The sequence below is a fragment of the Arachis stenosperma genome, chromosome 7 (assembly GCF_014773155.1).
Source record: "Arachis stenosperma cultivar V10309 chromosome 7, arast.V10309.gnm1.PFL2, whole genome shotgun sequence".
In the NCBI taxonomy this organism is placed as follows: domain Eukaryota; kingdom Viridiplantae; phylum Streptophyta; class Magnoliopsida; order Fabales; family Fabaceae; genus Arachis; species Arachis stenosperma.
This window is the reverse complement of record NC_080383.1, coordinates 85,137,332-85,153,840: the sequence shown is the minus strand read 5'-3', so window position 1 is coordinate 85,153,840 and position 16,509 is coordinate 85,137,332. Positions and strand designations below refer to the sequence as shown.

Below are 16,509 nucleotides of genomic sequence, written 5' to 3'. Positions count from 1 at the left end.
ATATAAAAATCTTCATAAAAAAATAATTTTATTATTTTCTTTTGAATAGGTGCTATATAATATAATATTGTTCTTCTCTTAGCTTCTTTTGTAGCATAAACTCTATAAAACAAAGTGAGGAAACACAAATAAGTAATAAGGAGATCCATGGAGGTTTCTTACACTGATCAAGAAGTTGTAGTAGGAACGGTGAAGCTCAGTTCTAACAGACTCAACGACCTCAAATCATTCGATGAAACAAAAACTGGCGTCAAGGGTCTTGTTGACAAAGGCCTTACAAAGATTCCATCACTCTTCCATCACCAACATGATAATACGAAATCTCACAACTCAGAACATACAATTCCAGTTATAGATCTTGAAGATGTTGTTGTTACCAAAGATCCAAGCAAACGCGAAGGAGTTGTTTCAAGAATAAGGGAAGCTTGTAAGACATGGGGTTTCTTTCAAGTGGTGAATCATGGCATCCCTAAGAGTGTTCTTGAGGAGATGAAAGATGGGATTAGAAGGTTCTTCGAACAAGACGATGAAGTGAAGAAAAAGTTTTATACACGTGACCAAAATAGGTCGTTTATTTATAACAGTAATTTTGATTTATATAGTTCACCAGCACTTAATTGGAGAGATACTTTTGTGTGTTATCTTGCTCCTGATAATCCTAAACCAGTGGAATTGCCAGTAGTATGCAGGTATGTTCTAATTGCACTAGCTTTCACTTATATTACTAGATTCATCTAGACTTCCTTAATTTGTTCTGTTTGGCTTAGTTTCGAACAGAGATAGTTAGGATGAGATAGATATAGGATATATTTGTGACATCAACAAGTGTACTCACTTTCATTTGTTCATTTTGTTTGTGACTTTGTGAATATCAGAATTTTTACACCAAAGTGTCATTATTTTCGAAACTTAGTACTTGTTTGGGCGTTATTATTTTGATAAAAAATATCTTTTTTATTTTTTAGTGTGTTTGACAAATTTCGAGTAGTAAAAGTAAAAGCACTAAAAAAATTAAAAAAATATCTTTTTTGAGAAGCTATAATTTACATCTTTTCTAAAAGATTTTTTTTTCTTAAAAAAAAGATGTTTTTCATGTAATAAATAAACAAAAAAAATACTTTTATATTGTTATATTTAAACATAATTGATAGATAAAAAGATCTTTTTGCATGAGATACCCAAACATAAAATTACTTTTACTTTTCTATAAGATCTTTTAAAAAAAGATAACTCAAAAAAATATCTTTTTTTAGAAACTTAGCCAAACAAACCCTTAATACTAAATGTCACTTTTTTTAAATTAATTATTCAAATGCCACTTTTTTTTATAATAACATAATAAATTATAATTAAAAATAAATAATAAATCAATTGTAACCTTAATAAAAAGATAACAATTAAATAATTAATTTTTAAAAAAATATATTTGATAATAAATTTTAAAAAAGAATAGCATATTAATAAAAAAACTTGATGAATACAAGTTATATCAACTAACACTTCAACTAATCCAAATATTTTACATGAATTATGGATCAAATTTAATAGAACAAAAAGTTATAAAATTCATTGCAAATATATATATATAGTTACGTTACACAATGAACAAAGACACAAATTTGAATTCTGTTATGGGGGAATGCTTGGTAAACAATGGTCATTTTAAACAATATGAACAACCACTAATTAAATAAAAATATACTATACCTCTAAATTAATCATCTAAATTTTAATATTAAAATAACCATCCGTACACCTAATAAAATAAACATCTGATATATCTATTGTTTATATTATTTAATATTTTTATTATCTACCTGTACTTTTTCTTTTGTATTTTCTACGAGAGAACATATATTGGTAGTTGGTAATACTAATTTGAATCTTCTTGTAGGGATATCCTTCTTGAATATGGGACTAATATTACGAAATTTGGGATTACACTCTTTGAATTACTATCAGAAGCTCTTGGTTTGCATTCAAACTATTTAAGAGACATAGGTTGCACTTATGGACATATTTTGCTTTGTCATTACTACCCTGCATGTCCTGAACCAGAACTAACTTTGGGAACCACCAAGCATTCTGATAACGACTTTATCACGGTGCTTCTCCAAGACCATATTGGCGGCCTTCAAGTCCTTCATGAGGATAAGTGGATCGATATACCGCCGGTACCAGGGGCTCTAGTGATCAATATTGGTGATCTTCTGCAGGCAAGTTTTCTTATTCTCTTTGAAAAATTATTACTAATATTTTTTATGTCTATAGTTTTGTTGATAACAAAAGCTTTGTTGTTGAGAAGAAAAGGGTTAATAGTTAAATGATTCTTGAAAGATTGTGTATTCATCAATTTAATACTCGAAAGATCAAACAGATCAAATTAATCCTTGAAAGATACCGTGATAAATCAAATTAGTTCCTTTACTAATTAGATAATGACGTATCACAAAATGATTATATCATATGTCAACATCCTATTGATTATAGGACCAATTTAATTCACAGTTGTATCATCCGAAATCAATTTGAGGCATTGATCTTTGAAGAAAAGAAAAGAATTGATAGGTTAACTGCATACTAATCATATACATTAATTTAGCATGGCTACCACTAATCCTGTAACGTATTAAGTTTATTTAATCTTGGATGAAAACAAAGATTTTATTAAAAACTTTTGTACACTGGAAAATCTGACCATCAGGAAGTTAGTAATTATAAAAATTTCATACGAATTTTCACCCTAGAGAACTTGTTCTTAAACAAATTTTGCAAATTAAACTGAGCTTATTTAGAGTTGCTAATTCTACAATTTTATTCTTTTTAATTTCTTGAAGTGCAGCTTATAACAAATGATATATTTAAGAGTGTTGAACATAGAGTACTGGCAAATCTCATTGGTCCAAGAATATCTGTTGCAAGCTTTTTCTGCTCAGGTATGAGATCATCATCAAAGCTTTATGGTCCTATAAAAGAATTGTTATCCGAAGACAATCCTGCAAAATACAGAAACACTACGATGGAGGAGTATGTAGCATACTATAATGCCAAAGGTCTTGATGGAACCACTGCTCTTGAACATTTTAGAGTTTGACTAGAAAAATTTGAAACTGGGATTAGTTTAATAATCATGTTGGTAGTGACATTTATCAAATAATTTAAGGTATATCCCAAAGTCACATAATTGGTAATTGTAATTGAGATTTAGTTATATATAAGTTGAACATTTGCTTGGTTCCTTATGAAAAAAAAAAAAAAACAATAATAATGATATTGCTTGGTTATATAGAAAGCAAGAGTTTATTCAGCCAAGTGTTCGCTTCCTAGCTTTTTGAAATAAAAAAAATAGAAAAAAAAAAGGAAAACTGAATAAGGGAAAAAATTTAAAAATATAAAATAAAGAGTAGGTGAAATAGTATTTTAGTCTTCTTTAAAACATATTAATTACTTCAATCTTGCAACTCAATTGTAAGTTATTACTCTGCATTCTCATTTACTGTTTACTAGTTTTGACCAAATAATTTATAGGAAGTGGTCATTGTCTTACTTAATATTGATGTGTGTACATATTTATGTTTGAAACCTTCACTGGTAACTGCACATAGGGCGGCAAAGCGGGTAGGGCAGGCCAAGGTTCATTTAAAGATGAGACATATTGATTCACCCTACTAAAACAAGCGGACTTAACTGTAATTCTGTCTCGTTTTTATGGCGGGTTAATGGGCCAACGGTTCCGTCTAATCTTTTCAAAAAATGTAATTAATAAAATTATTTAAAATTATAATTAAAAAATTAAATACAAATACAAATAATAAAATTATAATATAATTTTTTATTATTTTTTTAATTTTTAATTTTAAAAGATTTATTTACAATAATATTTCGTTAATAAAATTATTTTTATTTTAAAAAATAAAACATAAAGTTTGAATATACATTAAGAGTGTGAAATAAAATTAATAAAATTAATAAAAAATACAAAAAAATAAAAAATATGTTTAAAAATTATATAATTATTAATTTTTATATATATTTTTGTAGCATTAATTATTTTTTGTTTAATTACTCTGTTGGTCCCTATAGTTTCGCAAAGTTTTTAATCAGGTCTCTGTACTCTTTTTCTTTTTAATTGAGTCCTTACACCAAAATTATTTTTAATTGGGTCTCTACACTTTTTTTTTCCTTTTATTTGGGTCTGTGCACACATTTTTTTTAGTTAGGTCCCTATAAAATTAAGCTAATTACTGCCAAGAATGACCTAATTAGAAAAAAAAATTGGTGTAGGGAACCAATTAAAAAAAAGTATAAGAACCTAAAAAATTTTGCGAAACTATAAAGACCAAGAATAATTAAACCATTATTCTTTTATATTTATAAAAAATCTTGGCATGGCAGGTTGTCCTTGCCAAAATCCACAAATTTGATGGGGCACTCTCAAGTTTGCTAAATTTGGGTTCTAAATTCTTCTTCGACCCGTGGGTATAAGCATATAAGCAAACTCCAACTGCATATAAGCATGAAATATCATGTTTTAGTGACATACATAGTAGAGTGCACACGATAACACACCCAAATGGTCCTGGTAATTAATATCTCTAATTTTCAGTAAGGGAAGGAGTATGTATTAATATCATTAATAAGTGCTTTAGAGTGCAGACTAATCATCGAATGCAAGAAAGCATGTTGTCAATTCATGTCAATGCTAGTCTAAACTCTAAAGAGACATGACAAAAAAAAAACATGAAACGTTTTCCTAAAATTAATTCTCCCACAATTATATTATTATATTAATATCTTCTTTTCCAGTCACAAAAAAAAATCTTGATTTGCTTCCTTTTCTAAAAAAGTTAAGATGGATATCACATATAATAAGAAGTTGAGCTGTGCTTTTATTCCTGAAAATGATGTTTGATTTTTATGAAGTTTTTGAGGACCAGATTGGTCATTAAATTAATAAAATTAAAAGTGTTATGGGAATTTAATCAAGATTAAATCAAATATAATAAAATAAAGAAATCCATATAAAAATTATTTTTTTTAAAAATTACTACTTTTTAACTGATTCTCTAGTAAAAGTCAGGACCAATTTACTGATTTTTGGCCCTTTTTCTGATCTGTTCACTGTAAATTGAATTTTGCATTGAATCGGTTTTTAGTTAATCTTATTGAATCAATTGGTTCGGTCCAACTATTTGTACGAATATTTGATATTAGTAAATGGCATTTGGGTAGCTGTTATTGGCAATTGAATTTGGCCACACAACGGCATTTGGACACAGAATATTCCATATAATAATATCACGTACAAAACTTGAGAATAGAGCTCACAACGTGGCTGATTGGTGAAACTCAAATTGATTTTATTAGCAGAAAACATGTACATCTTTTTAATTGGCACTATTACTAAACTTTGATAATTTTTATGGTTCTTGTTAGAGCACATAACGTAGACGGCTTTCCTACCGTCCTACGTACATTATTAGATTAATCCCTCATCAGTTGTCTTTCAAAAATATCACTCTAATGTACTCCTTATTTATCATAAAACAGTGTGTATATATATAACACGGAAAACAAAAAAAAAAAAGATTTTTCTTTTATCAATTTTTTTTTCTCCAGAACTTTGATTTATTGTGTTGATATATAATATTTACCATTCTTTTTTTTAATGTAAAATTGTGGTTTCATTAGAGCATATGTTAAGAATTTTTTTTTAATTAAGCACTTTTTTTATTTTTTATAATATCTCTTAATCCAAAAGATTAAATATTAATTTACCAAAAATTTAAATATCATTCAAAAATTTATGATTAACGAAAAAGTTACTACATAAATAAAATGTGATTCGAATTCAAAATATTTATTCAAATATATAAATAAGTTAATTATTTTATCAATTTAAGTTGGTTTAAAAATTAAAATTTTTAATTTATAATTTCAATGTATTTTATAACGGAATATATTAAATACATTAAAATTTATTATTTTTTATATTCATATTTTTTTTTAAAAAAAAGCTCGATACAAGAAGTGGAGCACAGATTATCGCATACGAAAAACAAACAAACAAATGAAGAATAAATGAGCAACCGAACAAATGTAGATATTTTCTTGTCATTTTCAACATTGTCATCAACAACAAAAGGGATCCGCACCTAACCACTTCTTGTAGCTCAGAAAGGACAAGTTGATAATCTCCTCAACCCCTTTTTTTTATTATGAAAAATCCTCCGACTTCGTTCCAATCATATATTTTAAATGATCGCACAAAAACACACCATCCATCTCTTGTACTCTTCCTTCTTATTTGATATCTTAGTACCCGGACAAAGCCCATTGCATACCAACATATTATATCCAAGCACACCATACTTGTCAAGAAAAACTACAGCCAAAAAACAAGTTGTGACCATATTCAACACCTCTATTACATAACACACACAAAGTATCCTCACGGTAAATAACCCCAAACTGACTTAGTCTCTCGTTCGTATTGACCCTGCCAATCAAAACAAACCAAACAAACAACTCCACTCTAGGTGGAACAAGTCCTTTCCAAATTGTTCCAGTAAAGCTGTAGCTTGATATATCCTCCATAACCATTTCAACCTACAACCCTTACACAAATGAGTTAGTTGAAAAAACACCTTATTTATCATGTTTCCATACAACTATATCCTCTCTACCATATGCTAGTTTGACTAGCATCAAAGTATGATGAAGATGGTTCACTAGATCCAACTCCCATTGGAATAGTTCTCGCCTCCATTGGAAGTTCCATATCCAAGCTAACCCATCCTAAAATCCACAGTCCCCTATCACGATCCTCTTTGGTTTGAAATTGAGAAGAGTCTTGGAAAATGATCTTTCAAAGAACCTCCATGAATCCAGACATCCTCCCAAAAACGAGTTCGTCTCCCATCACCCACCTCCATAGACAATTCAGTAATCATCTTTTGCCTAACTTCTTGATTTTTGAACTATAGCTGACAAATATCCTTCCACGGACCCTCCGAGTAGGTAATTCCTGAGAAGACAGTAGCTCATTTGGATTCAAGTTATTACAGGAGCAGACCACCTTCTTCTACAACGGACACTTCTCCTTAGAGAACCACCACCACCACTTAAATAGAAGAGCTGTGTTGCGAATCATAGCATTCCCAACTCCCAACCCGCCTAATCTTTTAGGAGCCTGCACCACTTCCCACTTAACCAAGGCCATACCATTCCTTCCATCCTCCTTACTCTATAGAAATTTTCTCTGTAAGAAAATTAGTTTCTTTGCAACAGTCTTTGACATCTTATACAGGCTCAAATAATAAACCGGAAGACTATTCAACACAGATTTGATTAGCACCAACTTACCGGCTTTATTGAGAGCTTTGGCTTTTCAGAGGCTAAGCTTCTCCTCCAACTTGTCTATTATTGGTTTCCACGTCTTAACCAACCTTGGGTTTGCTCCTAGCGAGATACCCAGATATTTAACTGAAAGAGTGGCTTGCTTACAGCCCAACACACTACACATATGTTGTACCCATTACTCATCACAGTTAATAGGAATCAAGCTAGATTTATCAAAATTAATATTTATTCCTGACATCAACTCAAAGCAACGAAGCAACCTCCTGTAATTCTTGATAGTCTCTTCCTTGGGTGGGCAGAACAAAATAGTATCATCAGCAAACTGAAGATACAACAACTCAATATGATCTATGCCAACCAACAACGGCGATATGCATCCGTTTCTAACGGCCTCTCCAATCATCCTATGCAGAACATCGAGAATAAGTACAAATAGAAATGGAGACAGAGGATCACCCTGCTGCAGTCCCCGTTCCATCTTGAACGGCTTTGACGGCGAGCCGTTTATCAATAATACTGACATAGAGCACGTACTGACACACTCAATAACTCATTCCCTCTATTTTCGTCCAAAATCCATCTTCTGCAACACAAGGTCTACAAAACTCTACTTGACTCTATCATATGTTTTCTAGAAGTCTAACTTTATTATTGTCGCTTCCTTCTTCCTTATTTTGATCCACTAAACCGTTTTACACGCGATAAGGGCCCCATAATGAATCTTCCGGCCCTTGACAAACGCACTCTGCGTCTCGCCTACTAACCCTGGCATAATTGCTCCCATTCTCCTAACCACCATCTTCGAGATTACCTTATACATACACCCCACTATGCTAATCGGGCGTAGATCTTTGATTTCCTTAGCACCAATAAACTTAGGAGCCAACGCCACCCAAGTGACATTAGTATATGTCGGTAACCTGGAAGATTGGAAGAAACCCAGTACCACTGTCGTGAATTCAGAGCCAATTTCATCCCAACACTTTTTTATGAAATTCATGTTGTACCCGTCACTTCCTAGAGCCTTAGAAGATTCACAATCCCACACTGCTTCTTTAATCTTCTCAGGAGTCGGTAGCACCTCTAAAGCCATAGCATCCTCCTCGCCGATCATTTCTACCAGACCAACTCTAAAATACACCATAGGAGACTGCTCTTGATGATATAAACCCTTATAATATTCTTTGATGGCAATCTTGATCCTGGCTTGATTCCTTATCAATCTTCCATTAATAACCAGAGAATCAATCCTATTATTCCTCCTTATCGCGGAAGCTAAGTTGTGGAAGTATCTCGTGTTTTTATCCATGTGCCTCGCATGCCTAGACCTCAACATCTGCTTCCAGTGTAGTTTTTTCCTCACATACCACTTCTCACAGCAAGTAACTAGCGCACTCCTTCTTGCTTCCACTGTTCCATCATAATTCCTATTATCAACCATGTCATCAATCTTCTTAATCTCTTTCTCAAATTTCATGATTTACTTGTCCATATCACCAAAGTTGTCTCTATGCCATCTTCCCAAAGGAACTATCAAAGCCTTCAATTTTTTGGTGAATTGTACTTCTCCTAACCCTCTCCATTCCTCCTTGACCATTCTTAGAAACTCGTCATGTGTAAACCATAAATCTAGACTTCGGAACGGCCTCGGTCCATTCCTTTGCCTCTTATCCTCCACTATAATCGAGCAGTGATTAGACAAATCCCGTGAACCACCTCTTAAGCGAGTTTTCGGAAATGCCTCTAGCCATTTCAAGCTAATCAGAGCTCTATTAATACGGCTACAGGAACATCCTCTGAACCATATAAACTTACGGTCAGTAATCGGTAACTCCACTAAACCCATGTCGTTTATCCAGCCCTTAAAATCTTGCGCCCCATCAGAGCCTCGCCTTTCCTCCGCCTGTGTAATCTCATTAAAGTCCCCCAAAAAACAACTGGTCCCTGAAACAAGCCAGCCACGTAACTCAACTCCTTCCACACAACAAGTTTCTCATCTCTAGTATGTGCACCATAGACCAAGAAAAACGCACAATTAATAGAAGTCTCCGACAAAACCTCTTCAACACACAACCATCTCTCACCTATATAGCAATTTCTCATTTTAAAGAAACCATCATCCCACATTAACAACAACCCACCAAATGCACTGTCAGACCCAACATACTCCCACCCCCACACAACCATTTTCCCAAATTTTCAAAACATTAAATCTTGTCACTAACTATCTTTTAGTCTCTACCAAACCTAACATATTCAACCTATATTTCCTCTTAAGGTCTTTCACCATTGGCAACTTCCCATCACCCCATAATCCCCTAACATTCCAGAGCTAACAATCATTTTAAATTATTATTAGACACCTTGTGGTAACGTTTAGGCCTGCTTCGTCTAGCTTTAGTCTTCTGTTTTGCCAATCTTCTTTTCTAAGCAATTTTTTCATTCTGTTCTTGGAGGATAGCTATAATGTCATCTTCTTTGTTATATAGCACTGCTCCTGATTCTTTTGCTAAATCCCAAGTCCTTTGATTTTCCAACGGTTGCTCTTCCAATCTTTCACACTCAATACCGTTGTCCTCATCATCATTGGCATGCCCTTCTTCTCTCATATGGTCCTATCTGTCACCATAGCTCTCTTCCTCATTATGAATTAGCAGTTTTCTTCACCAAGAGAATCAATTCCCAGGTTTTGATTTGCTAAATTTGCATTAGCACCATGACTGCTTTGATGAGTGGCACCATAACCGTGACCGTCGGCCGCCCCTACGTTCGCATCTTCGTCGCCATGAACCCCCTCAACCAACGTCACAGCTCCACCAATCCGTGCACCCTATTTTTCCAACGTAAACTCCCCTGCCTCCACTGTTCTGGCCCTTCTTCCGGCCTTTCTTTTACCATCAGCAGCTACCAGGCCCGGTGCCCCACCAGCGGGCCTTGGAACGGTTTCAACTTGGGTCACCATCCTCGTCAATCCATCTCCATCAACAAATGCATCATGATCTTTTTCCTCCCGGATGGCACGCTCGCACGGCACCGATTCAGCCCCCGCCAATCTGCCCAGTTGGCGCCGCGCCTCCCCATCTTCAGCCTGAGCGACTTGGTAGCCTCCATCACAGGTTCCTCCTTTCAAAAGCTGCTCGTCATGGCCCCCCCTAACGCACGAGGACGACATAGCGACGTTTTAGCAGTTTGAGATCCGGGTTTCGTAGCCTGGACCCTCCCAACCCGACCCGCACTCTACAAATCCAACCCAACAAAGCCAGCATCAACGCCCCCCTTCACAAGCGCTAATGAACTTGGTCCCCCTTGGCCCAACGCGTTGTTTTTGAAATTGTTGGCTCAATCAGCAGTTTTCAAACCTTTATCAATTTTTATCCCTTTTACTAACCCATTATATCCACGGAACGGTGAGCTCAGAATCCACGTCATTATTTTCGTCATATCTCACAAAATCTGCCCAGCCTTTATTATTACCGTCAATTTGTTGATGTCTTACCAAATTTCTTTGATTGAGCCTTAAATTGTCATAACTCCATTCATTTAAAATTGACTTTAAATTTACTAATTTACCCTCATGTTCAACCTCCTTCCGTAATACCTCTGTAACTATTATCGCTGCTTGATCTCCGTAATCTATTAAATTTGTAAATCTTGACGACATTGTAGTTGCTTCATATAACTAGTGTTTTTGTTAGTTATTTCCTAAAATTTAATATTGAATTATCAGTTATAGATTTTATATATAAAAAAATTTAAAATTAAATTTTGTCATGAAATTATCGGTATTTTAGTTTTCGAAAAAATTTTTTGCCTACTTAAGATTCGATAATTATCAAACTCAATCAATAAAATAATTTATTTTTCAACATTTTAATATAATAGCATTACAAAAGTAATGATTATATTTTGTGACATTAATGATATTTTATTTTTCTTAAAATTAATTATATTTTCTTAATATCTTTAAAATCAGAGATTAAAAAAAGTTTTTATTTTTTATTTTTTAGTTTCAATCAATACAATCAACTAACAACAAATTCACACATCTAAAACTTCAAAACTTAAAAACTTAATATCTAATATTTATAATAATTTTATTATTGACTAATTTTTATTATTTTTCGATATTTATCTTATGTAATAAGGATATCAAATTCAAATATCTAATATTTATAATAATTTTATTATTGACTAATTTTTGTTATTTTTCGATATTTATCTTATGTAATAAGGATATCAAATTCAAATATCTAATATTTATAATAATTTTATTATTGACTAATTTTTGTTATTTTTCGATATTTATCTTATGTAATAAAGATATCAAATTCAAATGTTACAATTCAAAACAATTTTTTAACTAATTACGTAATTCAGTATGGATATAAATTACTTTAACATTATGTCAAAATTAATATGAACTATCTAAAAAGGATATAACTAATAAAAAAAGAAAGTTGAAACTTCTATGAATAAATTTTCTTTATAAGATTTTATTCAAATATAATCTATAATTATTTATCTTCATATATTTTATAAGAGTTATGTTATATGTATATTAAAATTAGTTACTAAAGTCAGTCACTAGGATAAAATATATATTAGAATATAAATATACATTAAAAATAAATTAAACTACACATATATTATATATAAATACATTAATAACTAATTTTAGTAGTAGATTTTAATGTATAAATAATATTTTTAATTTTATATAGGGTCTTTCTTTTTAAAATATAACAGTTAGGTGATTTTTCTTTTGTTGAGACATGACAAATTAATGAATTTCACGTGTGTTTTATTATCTAATTTTGGGGGGAGAAAATAAGAGTAATTTACCCTAAAATCCAACGCCAAAAATAATCTAAACAACAGTTAGCAGTGAATCAACTCCAAAAATTTCTTACATTTTCCCAATGAATTATGATTGTGACATCATAAAACTTGACCCACCCTTTAAAAAATGAGTTCTGTATATATATATAAATATTTTATCTTCTTATTACTAATCAAAGTGCAAAGAAGCACGAGTCACAGATTTCATTCTCATCACTTAGTCTTTTCTTTTCTTTTCTTTTCTCTCTCACCAAAATCTGATAAGAAAAACCGAACAGGCATTGCATCCGATGTGGGCTCATAGGATCCACTCACTTAAACTCTTTTAACTCACTCTCTTTCTTTCGTGTGTGTTGTTTGTTCGTTCTTCTACAAAACCAGCACTTCAAAAACCTTGTGAGCCATAAAAAAGTAAAACATATAAAAGACCCTTTCTTACTTCTTTTCTTTCTTTTCCTTCCTCCAATGGCTGCTACTTGCTGCTTTGTCTCTGCTTGAAGGGAAATTGAACTCATTTCGCATTTGGGTCTTTTGTGATTTTAATTTTAGTATTGGTTTTTCTGTTTGGTTCTTCATCACATTCTTCAGCTTCTGGGCTTGGCGCAGAAGTTCAGAATGATTTCTGTGACAAGTAAAAGCATTGATTATGCTGGGAAAAACTTGGTTTCTTGTGGATGCTCCTCCAATGCTAACACTGTGAGAAGCTATGCTGCAAGGGTGAATTCTAAAGTGTGGGGAAGAAGAGGAGGTCATGGTGCTGCCAATTTTATCTGCTGCAAGAATAGGACCATTCAGTGCAGGGTTTCTACTATGAAGACTGCTGAACCTACTGTTAATGGTATGAATTTGTTGTTTTTAATTATAATTTTTTTATCAAATATGAAGTGTGTAGTTGAGTTGCTTAATTTCGTTAGATAGAGAAACATTCTTTGTGCCTCTCTATTCAATAGCTTTTGAGAGCTATGATGGTTCATGATATGGTGGTATTCAGAACCTTTGCGATAAAGATTTTTAGAGTTTGATCCTTATTGCCCCAATCCTAAAATTGTATTTTAGCACAATATATAGGTAGACCTCTGCATTGTCCATGCAATAAGCCCAAAATAAGTGGTTGTGAGGGGCATGCATATTAGATATAAAAGTATTTACATGCTTCTACTGAACAACTTAAGTTTTTGGAAAAGATGCTTCGATGATAAATTATACTAGTTTGAATGAATTGATATAGGTATTTGATTACAGGCTTATGATAGTTGTAAGTTCTATTAGGCATTGAAAAAATTTGGTTTGCTTTTCGTTGTATAGGTGGAACTCATGCAATTCAAGGAATTCCAACAGGATTGGACTTGAAGAGTTATTCAGAAACCCCCATATCACCATCAAAGTTGTTTGAAGTAGTTGCTGATGACCTGCAGACACTCAACAAAAATCTTCAATCGGTAATTAATGCTTCTTTGAAGAATTCATGCTGTGTTCTGTGTTTACTCTATGCTCAGATTGAACTGGAGTTGTTGCATTGCCTTTAACTTGACCAGAAAAAGATATGAACTTTGAATGGAATGAATTATATTCACTGTTCAATGATTCAACTCAATCAGTTCCTGCGTTCATTTTTGTTGACTTGTTAACTTTCATTGAAATCCTTATTTTGCTAGTCTAGCCCTAATCATTCTTATTATCTGCTGGTGTTGTTGTATTTTATTTTCTTTTACTTTACAAACAGTAAATGTTTGAATTAATGCTTAATGTATCTGATGACGATGCTCTAATTCTGATAGATTGTAGGTGCAGAAAATCCAGTTTTAATGTCTGCAGCTGAGCAGATATTTAGCGCCGGTGGGAAGAGGATGAGACCGGCTCTGGTGTTCTTGGTGTCACGGGCTACAGCAGAGCTACTTGGCTTGAAGTAAGCATAAATTGTCTCTCAATCGTGCACACACACATTATTTGCATGTTGTGGAAATTCTATTCATATGACACTAAAAGAGTTGAAGGGTTAACCTTCTAAATGCATGGCTCCAGGGACCTTACTGTCAAGCATCGACGGTTAGCAGAGATAATCGAAATGATTCATACTGCAAGTTTGATACACGATGATGTATTAGATGAGAGTGACTTACGACGAGGTAAACCTGTGATCTCTTTAAAACTGTCTGTATAGTTTTTGAAGAAATAAAAGTTGAATCTTTCATTTTAGTTTTCTATCATCTGATGATCTACTTACTGCTATAGTCCCTCCAAAAATGGATGAAAGAATATAACTTAAGCAAAAATTATGTATTGGCTGGGCTTCATTGTTTATGGTTATTATTATCATCATTCTGTGTAATAGACTTGAGAAACTAACTGATAAATATGTTTCTCAATATATTAGTACGTCTGAAATTAAGTCAGCTTTAATTTTTAATGGAACTGAAGTGAAAAATGGAAAAATGATATGTTCTTCCAATGTTCACATGGAATAGATCTTTTTCTACATTGATTGGATTGAACTTTAGATCTTGGAACTTTTGGTTTCAGACTTAGTATATTGCTGATGTTACAAACAGTTATAATTTCACATGCTATTTTTGTAGTATATATTGATTTCTTTTTTAAAGTTTCATACTGTAACAATTGGTTTCTTGGTTTTCTTCCCTACTATCTCTTCATCTGGTTTGAGTTTCATTATTTGAACTCAATGTTATTGTTATGTATGTATAGGGAAGGAAACTGTTCATCAAATGTTCGGAACAAGAGTGGCAGTGTTGGCCGGAGACTTCATGTTTGCACAGTCGTCGTGGTATCTCGCCAACCTTGAAAATATTGAAGTTATTAAACTTATCAGCCAGGTAAATTCAGTTATCATACCTGTTTAAAAGATCTTCATTTTTAACTTCCAAACTTTATCCGCTTGAAGCCAACCAGAGAATTGGAAGAGATCCATGTTTTCTTGTTTGAAAATTTTCACTGCTGGCAGTAACAGGCAATGATTTTTTCAACACTTCTTGTTGCTGTGACAGGTTATTAAAGATTTTGCAAGTGGTGAAATAAAGCAGGCTTCTAGCTTGTTTGATTGTGATGTTGAACTCGACGAGTATCTAATTAAGAGCTACTATAAGACAGCCTCTTTGATTGCTGCCAGTACCAAAGGAGCTGCAATTTTTAGTGGCGCCGACCGAAACATCACTGAGAAAATGTTTGAATATGGAAAGAATCTTGGTCTATCCTTCCAAGTTGTGGATGACATATTGGATTTTACACAGTCGGCCGAGCAACTAGGCAAACCTGCAGGCACTGACCTTGCCAAAGGTAACCTCACTGCACCGGTGATTTTCGCCTTGGAAAAAGAACCAAAGTTGAGGGACATCATTGAATCAGAATTCAGCGAGACCAGTTCCCTTGACGAAGCCATCAAGTTGGTCAAGAGTTGTGGTGGCATCGAAAGGGCGCAAGAATTGGCGAAAGAGAAAGCTGATCTTGCTATTCAGAGTCTTCAAGGCCTTCCTCCAAGCATATTTCGATTAGCTCTTGAAGATATGGTAGCCTATAACCTTCAAAGGATTGCATGAGCATTTGCATTGCAGAGAACATATTATTGAAAAGAAAATCAGAAGAACATTCTTTGATACTAATAGAAGGATGAGAATCATGACATTTGAACTTATGTCATTTCAAGAATTTCCAGCAAATGCTTCCACATGAGCTACTTTGGGGGGGTTATATTATAGAAATTGAAGGACAAAGCAAACACAGTGTCATCACTTAATATATTTGCAACTTGCAAATTAAATTACATGGAAAATAATATATATATATATACTCCATTGTTGTATAAACAGCATGTCTGCAATATTTTTTTTTTTTCCCATATCTTGAAAAGGGGAGGGAAAAGATGATAAATTGTCTTTTGTATCTTTTTCTTCTGTATTTTGTGAAGATACCATACAATTGAGCTTGTGAAATCATCATTTCTCGTCACCATACTTTATTACCTATGTTATCATGTAACTAGAAAAGATTTTCATACTTTTTTTTTTGGTTGCAATCATAACCTTTCAATATGCAAGTTGAATCCTTTGACTTATCATAAATTTGTTATATGGGAAAAATGAAGATGATGAAAAGAGGAACACTTGATACTTATTTTTGTTGAATTACTAATGGTATAATACTAAGCCATTCAGGTAGAATAACTTTTATTTTTTTTAGGCAGGGTGCTTCTGGTTTTTGGTGTTGGCAAGAACTGGCTGTTTTTTTTTTCGGTCGAGAATATGTGATTGTGGGAGGAATTTAGAATAAGTATTGTTTACTTAGGATTTTAAATCT

At 32.9% G+C, this 16,509-nt stretch overlaps 2 protein-coding genes across 3 annotated transcripts; both read left to right on the top strand.

The window, feature by feature from the left end:
* The first annotated feature begins 77 nt into the window (after positions 1-77).
* On the top strand, positions 78-3,292 carry LOC130941168 (1-aminocyclopropane-1-carboxylate oxidase homolog 1-like). Of its 2 annotated transcripts, none has more exons than XM_057869578.1 (3): positions 78-689; positions 1,895-2,216; positions 2,843-3,292. In XM_057869578.1, the coding sequence occupies exons 1-3, from the start codon at positions 148-150 to the stop codon at positions 3,092-3,094; spliced, it is 1,116 nt and encodes a 371-aa protein (XP_057725561.1). In that variant the 5' UTR covers positions 78-147; the 3' UTR covers positions 3,095-3,292. The 2 variants fall into 2 exon arrangements, with proteins under 2 accessions (XP_057725561.1, XP_057725562.1); XM_057869579.1 differs by having other exon boundaries at positions 2,838-3,082.
* Positions 3,293-12,389: 9,097 nt separating this feature from the next.
* Positions 12,390-16,161, top strand: LOC130941560 (solanesyl diphosphate synthase 1, chloroplastic-like). Its single transcript, XM_057870113.1, has 6 exons — positions 12,390-13,039; positions 13,507-13,640; positions 13,980-14,107; positions 14,224-14,327; positions 14,905-15,032; positions 15,204-16,161. Exons 1-6 carry the CDS (start codon positions 12,817-12,819, stop codon positions 15,750-15,752), a joined length of 1,266 nt encoding a protein of 421 aa, XP_057726096.1. The 5' UTR covers positions 12,390-12,816; the 3' UTR covers positions 15,753-16,161.
* The last annotated feature ends 348 nt before the right edge of the window (positions 16,162-16,509 follow it).

Bases quoted from the DNA above. Each gene is read 5' to 3' on its own strand.
- LOC130941168 (XM_057869578.1), top strand. From the start codon at position 148: ATGGAGGTTTCTTACACTGATCAAGAAGTTGTAGTAGGAACGGTGAAG. The intron at 690-1,894 runs GTATGTTCTAAT...ATCTTCTTGTAG, and splicing joins GAATTGCCAGTAGTATGCAG to GGATATCCTTCTTGAATATG. The intron at 2,217-2,842 runs GCAAGTTTTCTT...CTTGAAGTGCAG, and splicing joins ATATTGGTGATCTTCTGCAG to CTTATAACAAATGATATATT.
- LOC130941560 (XM_057870113.1), top strand. From the start codon at position 12,817: ATGATTTCTGTGACAAGTAAAAGCATTGATTATGCTGGGAAAAACTTG. The intron at 13,641-13,979 runs GTAATTAATGCT...TAATTCTGATAG, and splicing joins TCAACAAAAATCTTCAATCG to ATTGTAGGTGCAGAAAATCC. The intron at 15,033-15,203 runs GTAAATTCAGTT...TTGCTGTGACAG, and splicing joins TTATTAAACTTATCAGCCAG to GTTATTAAAGATTTTGCAAG.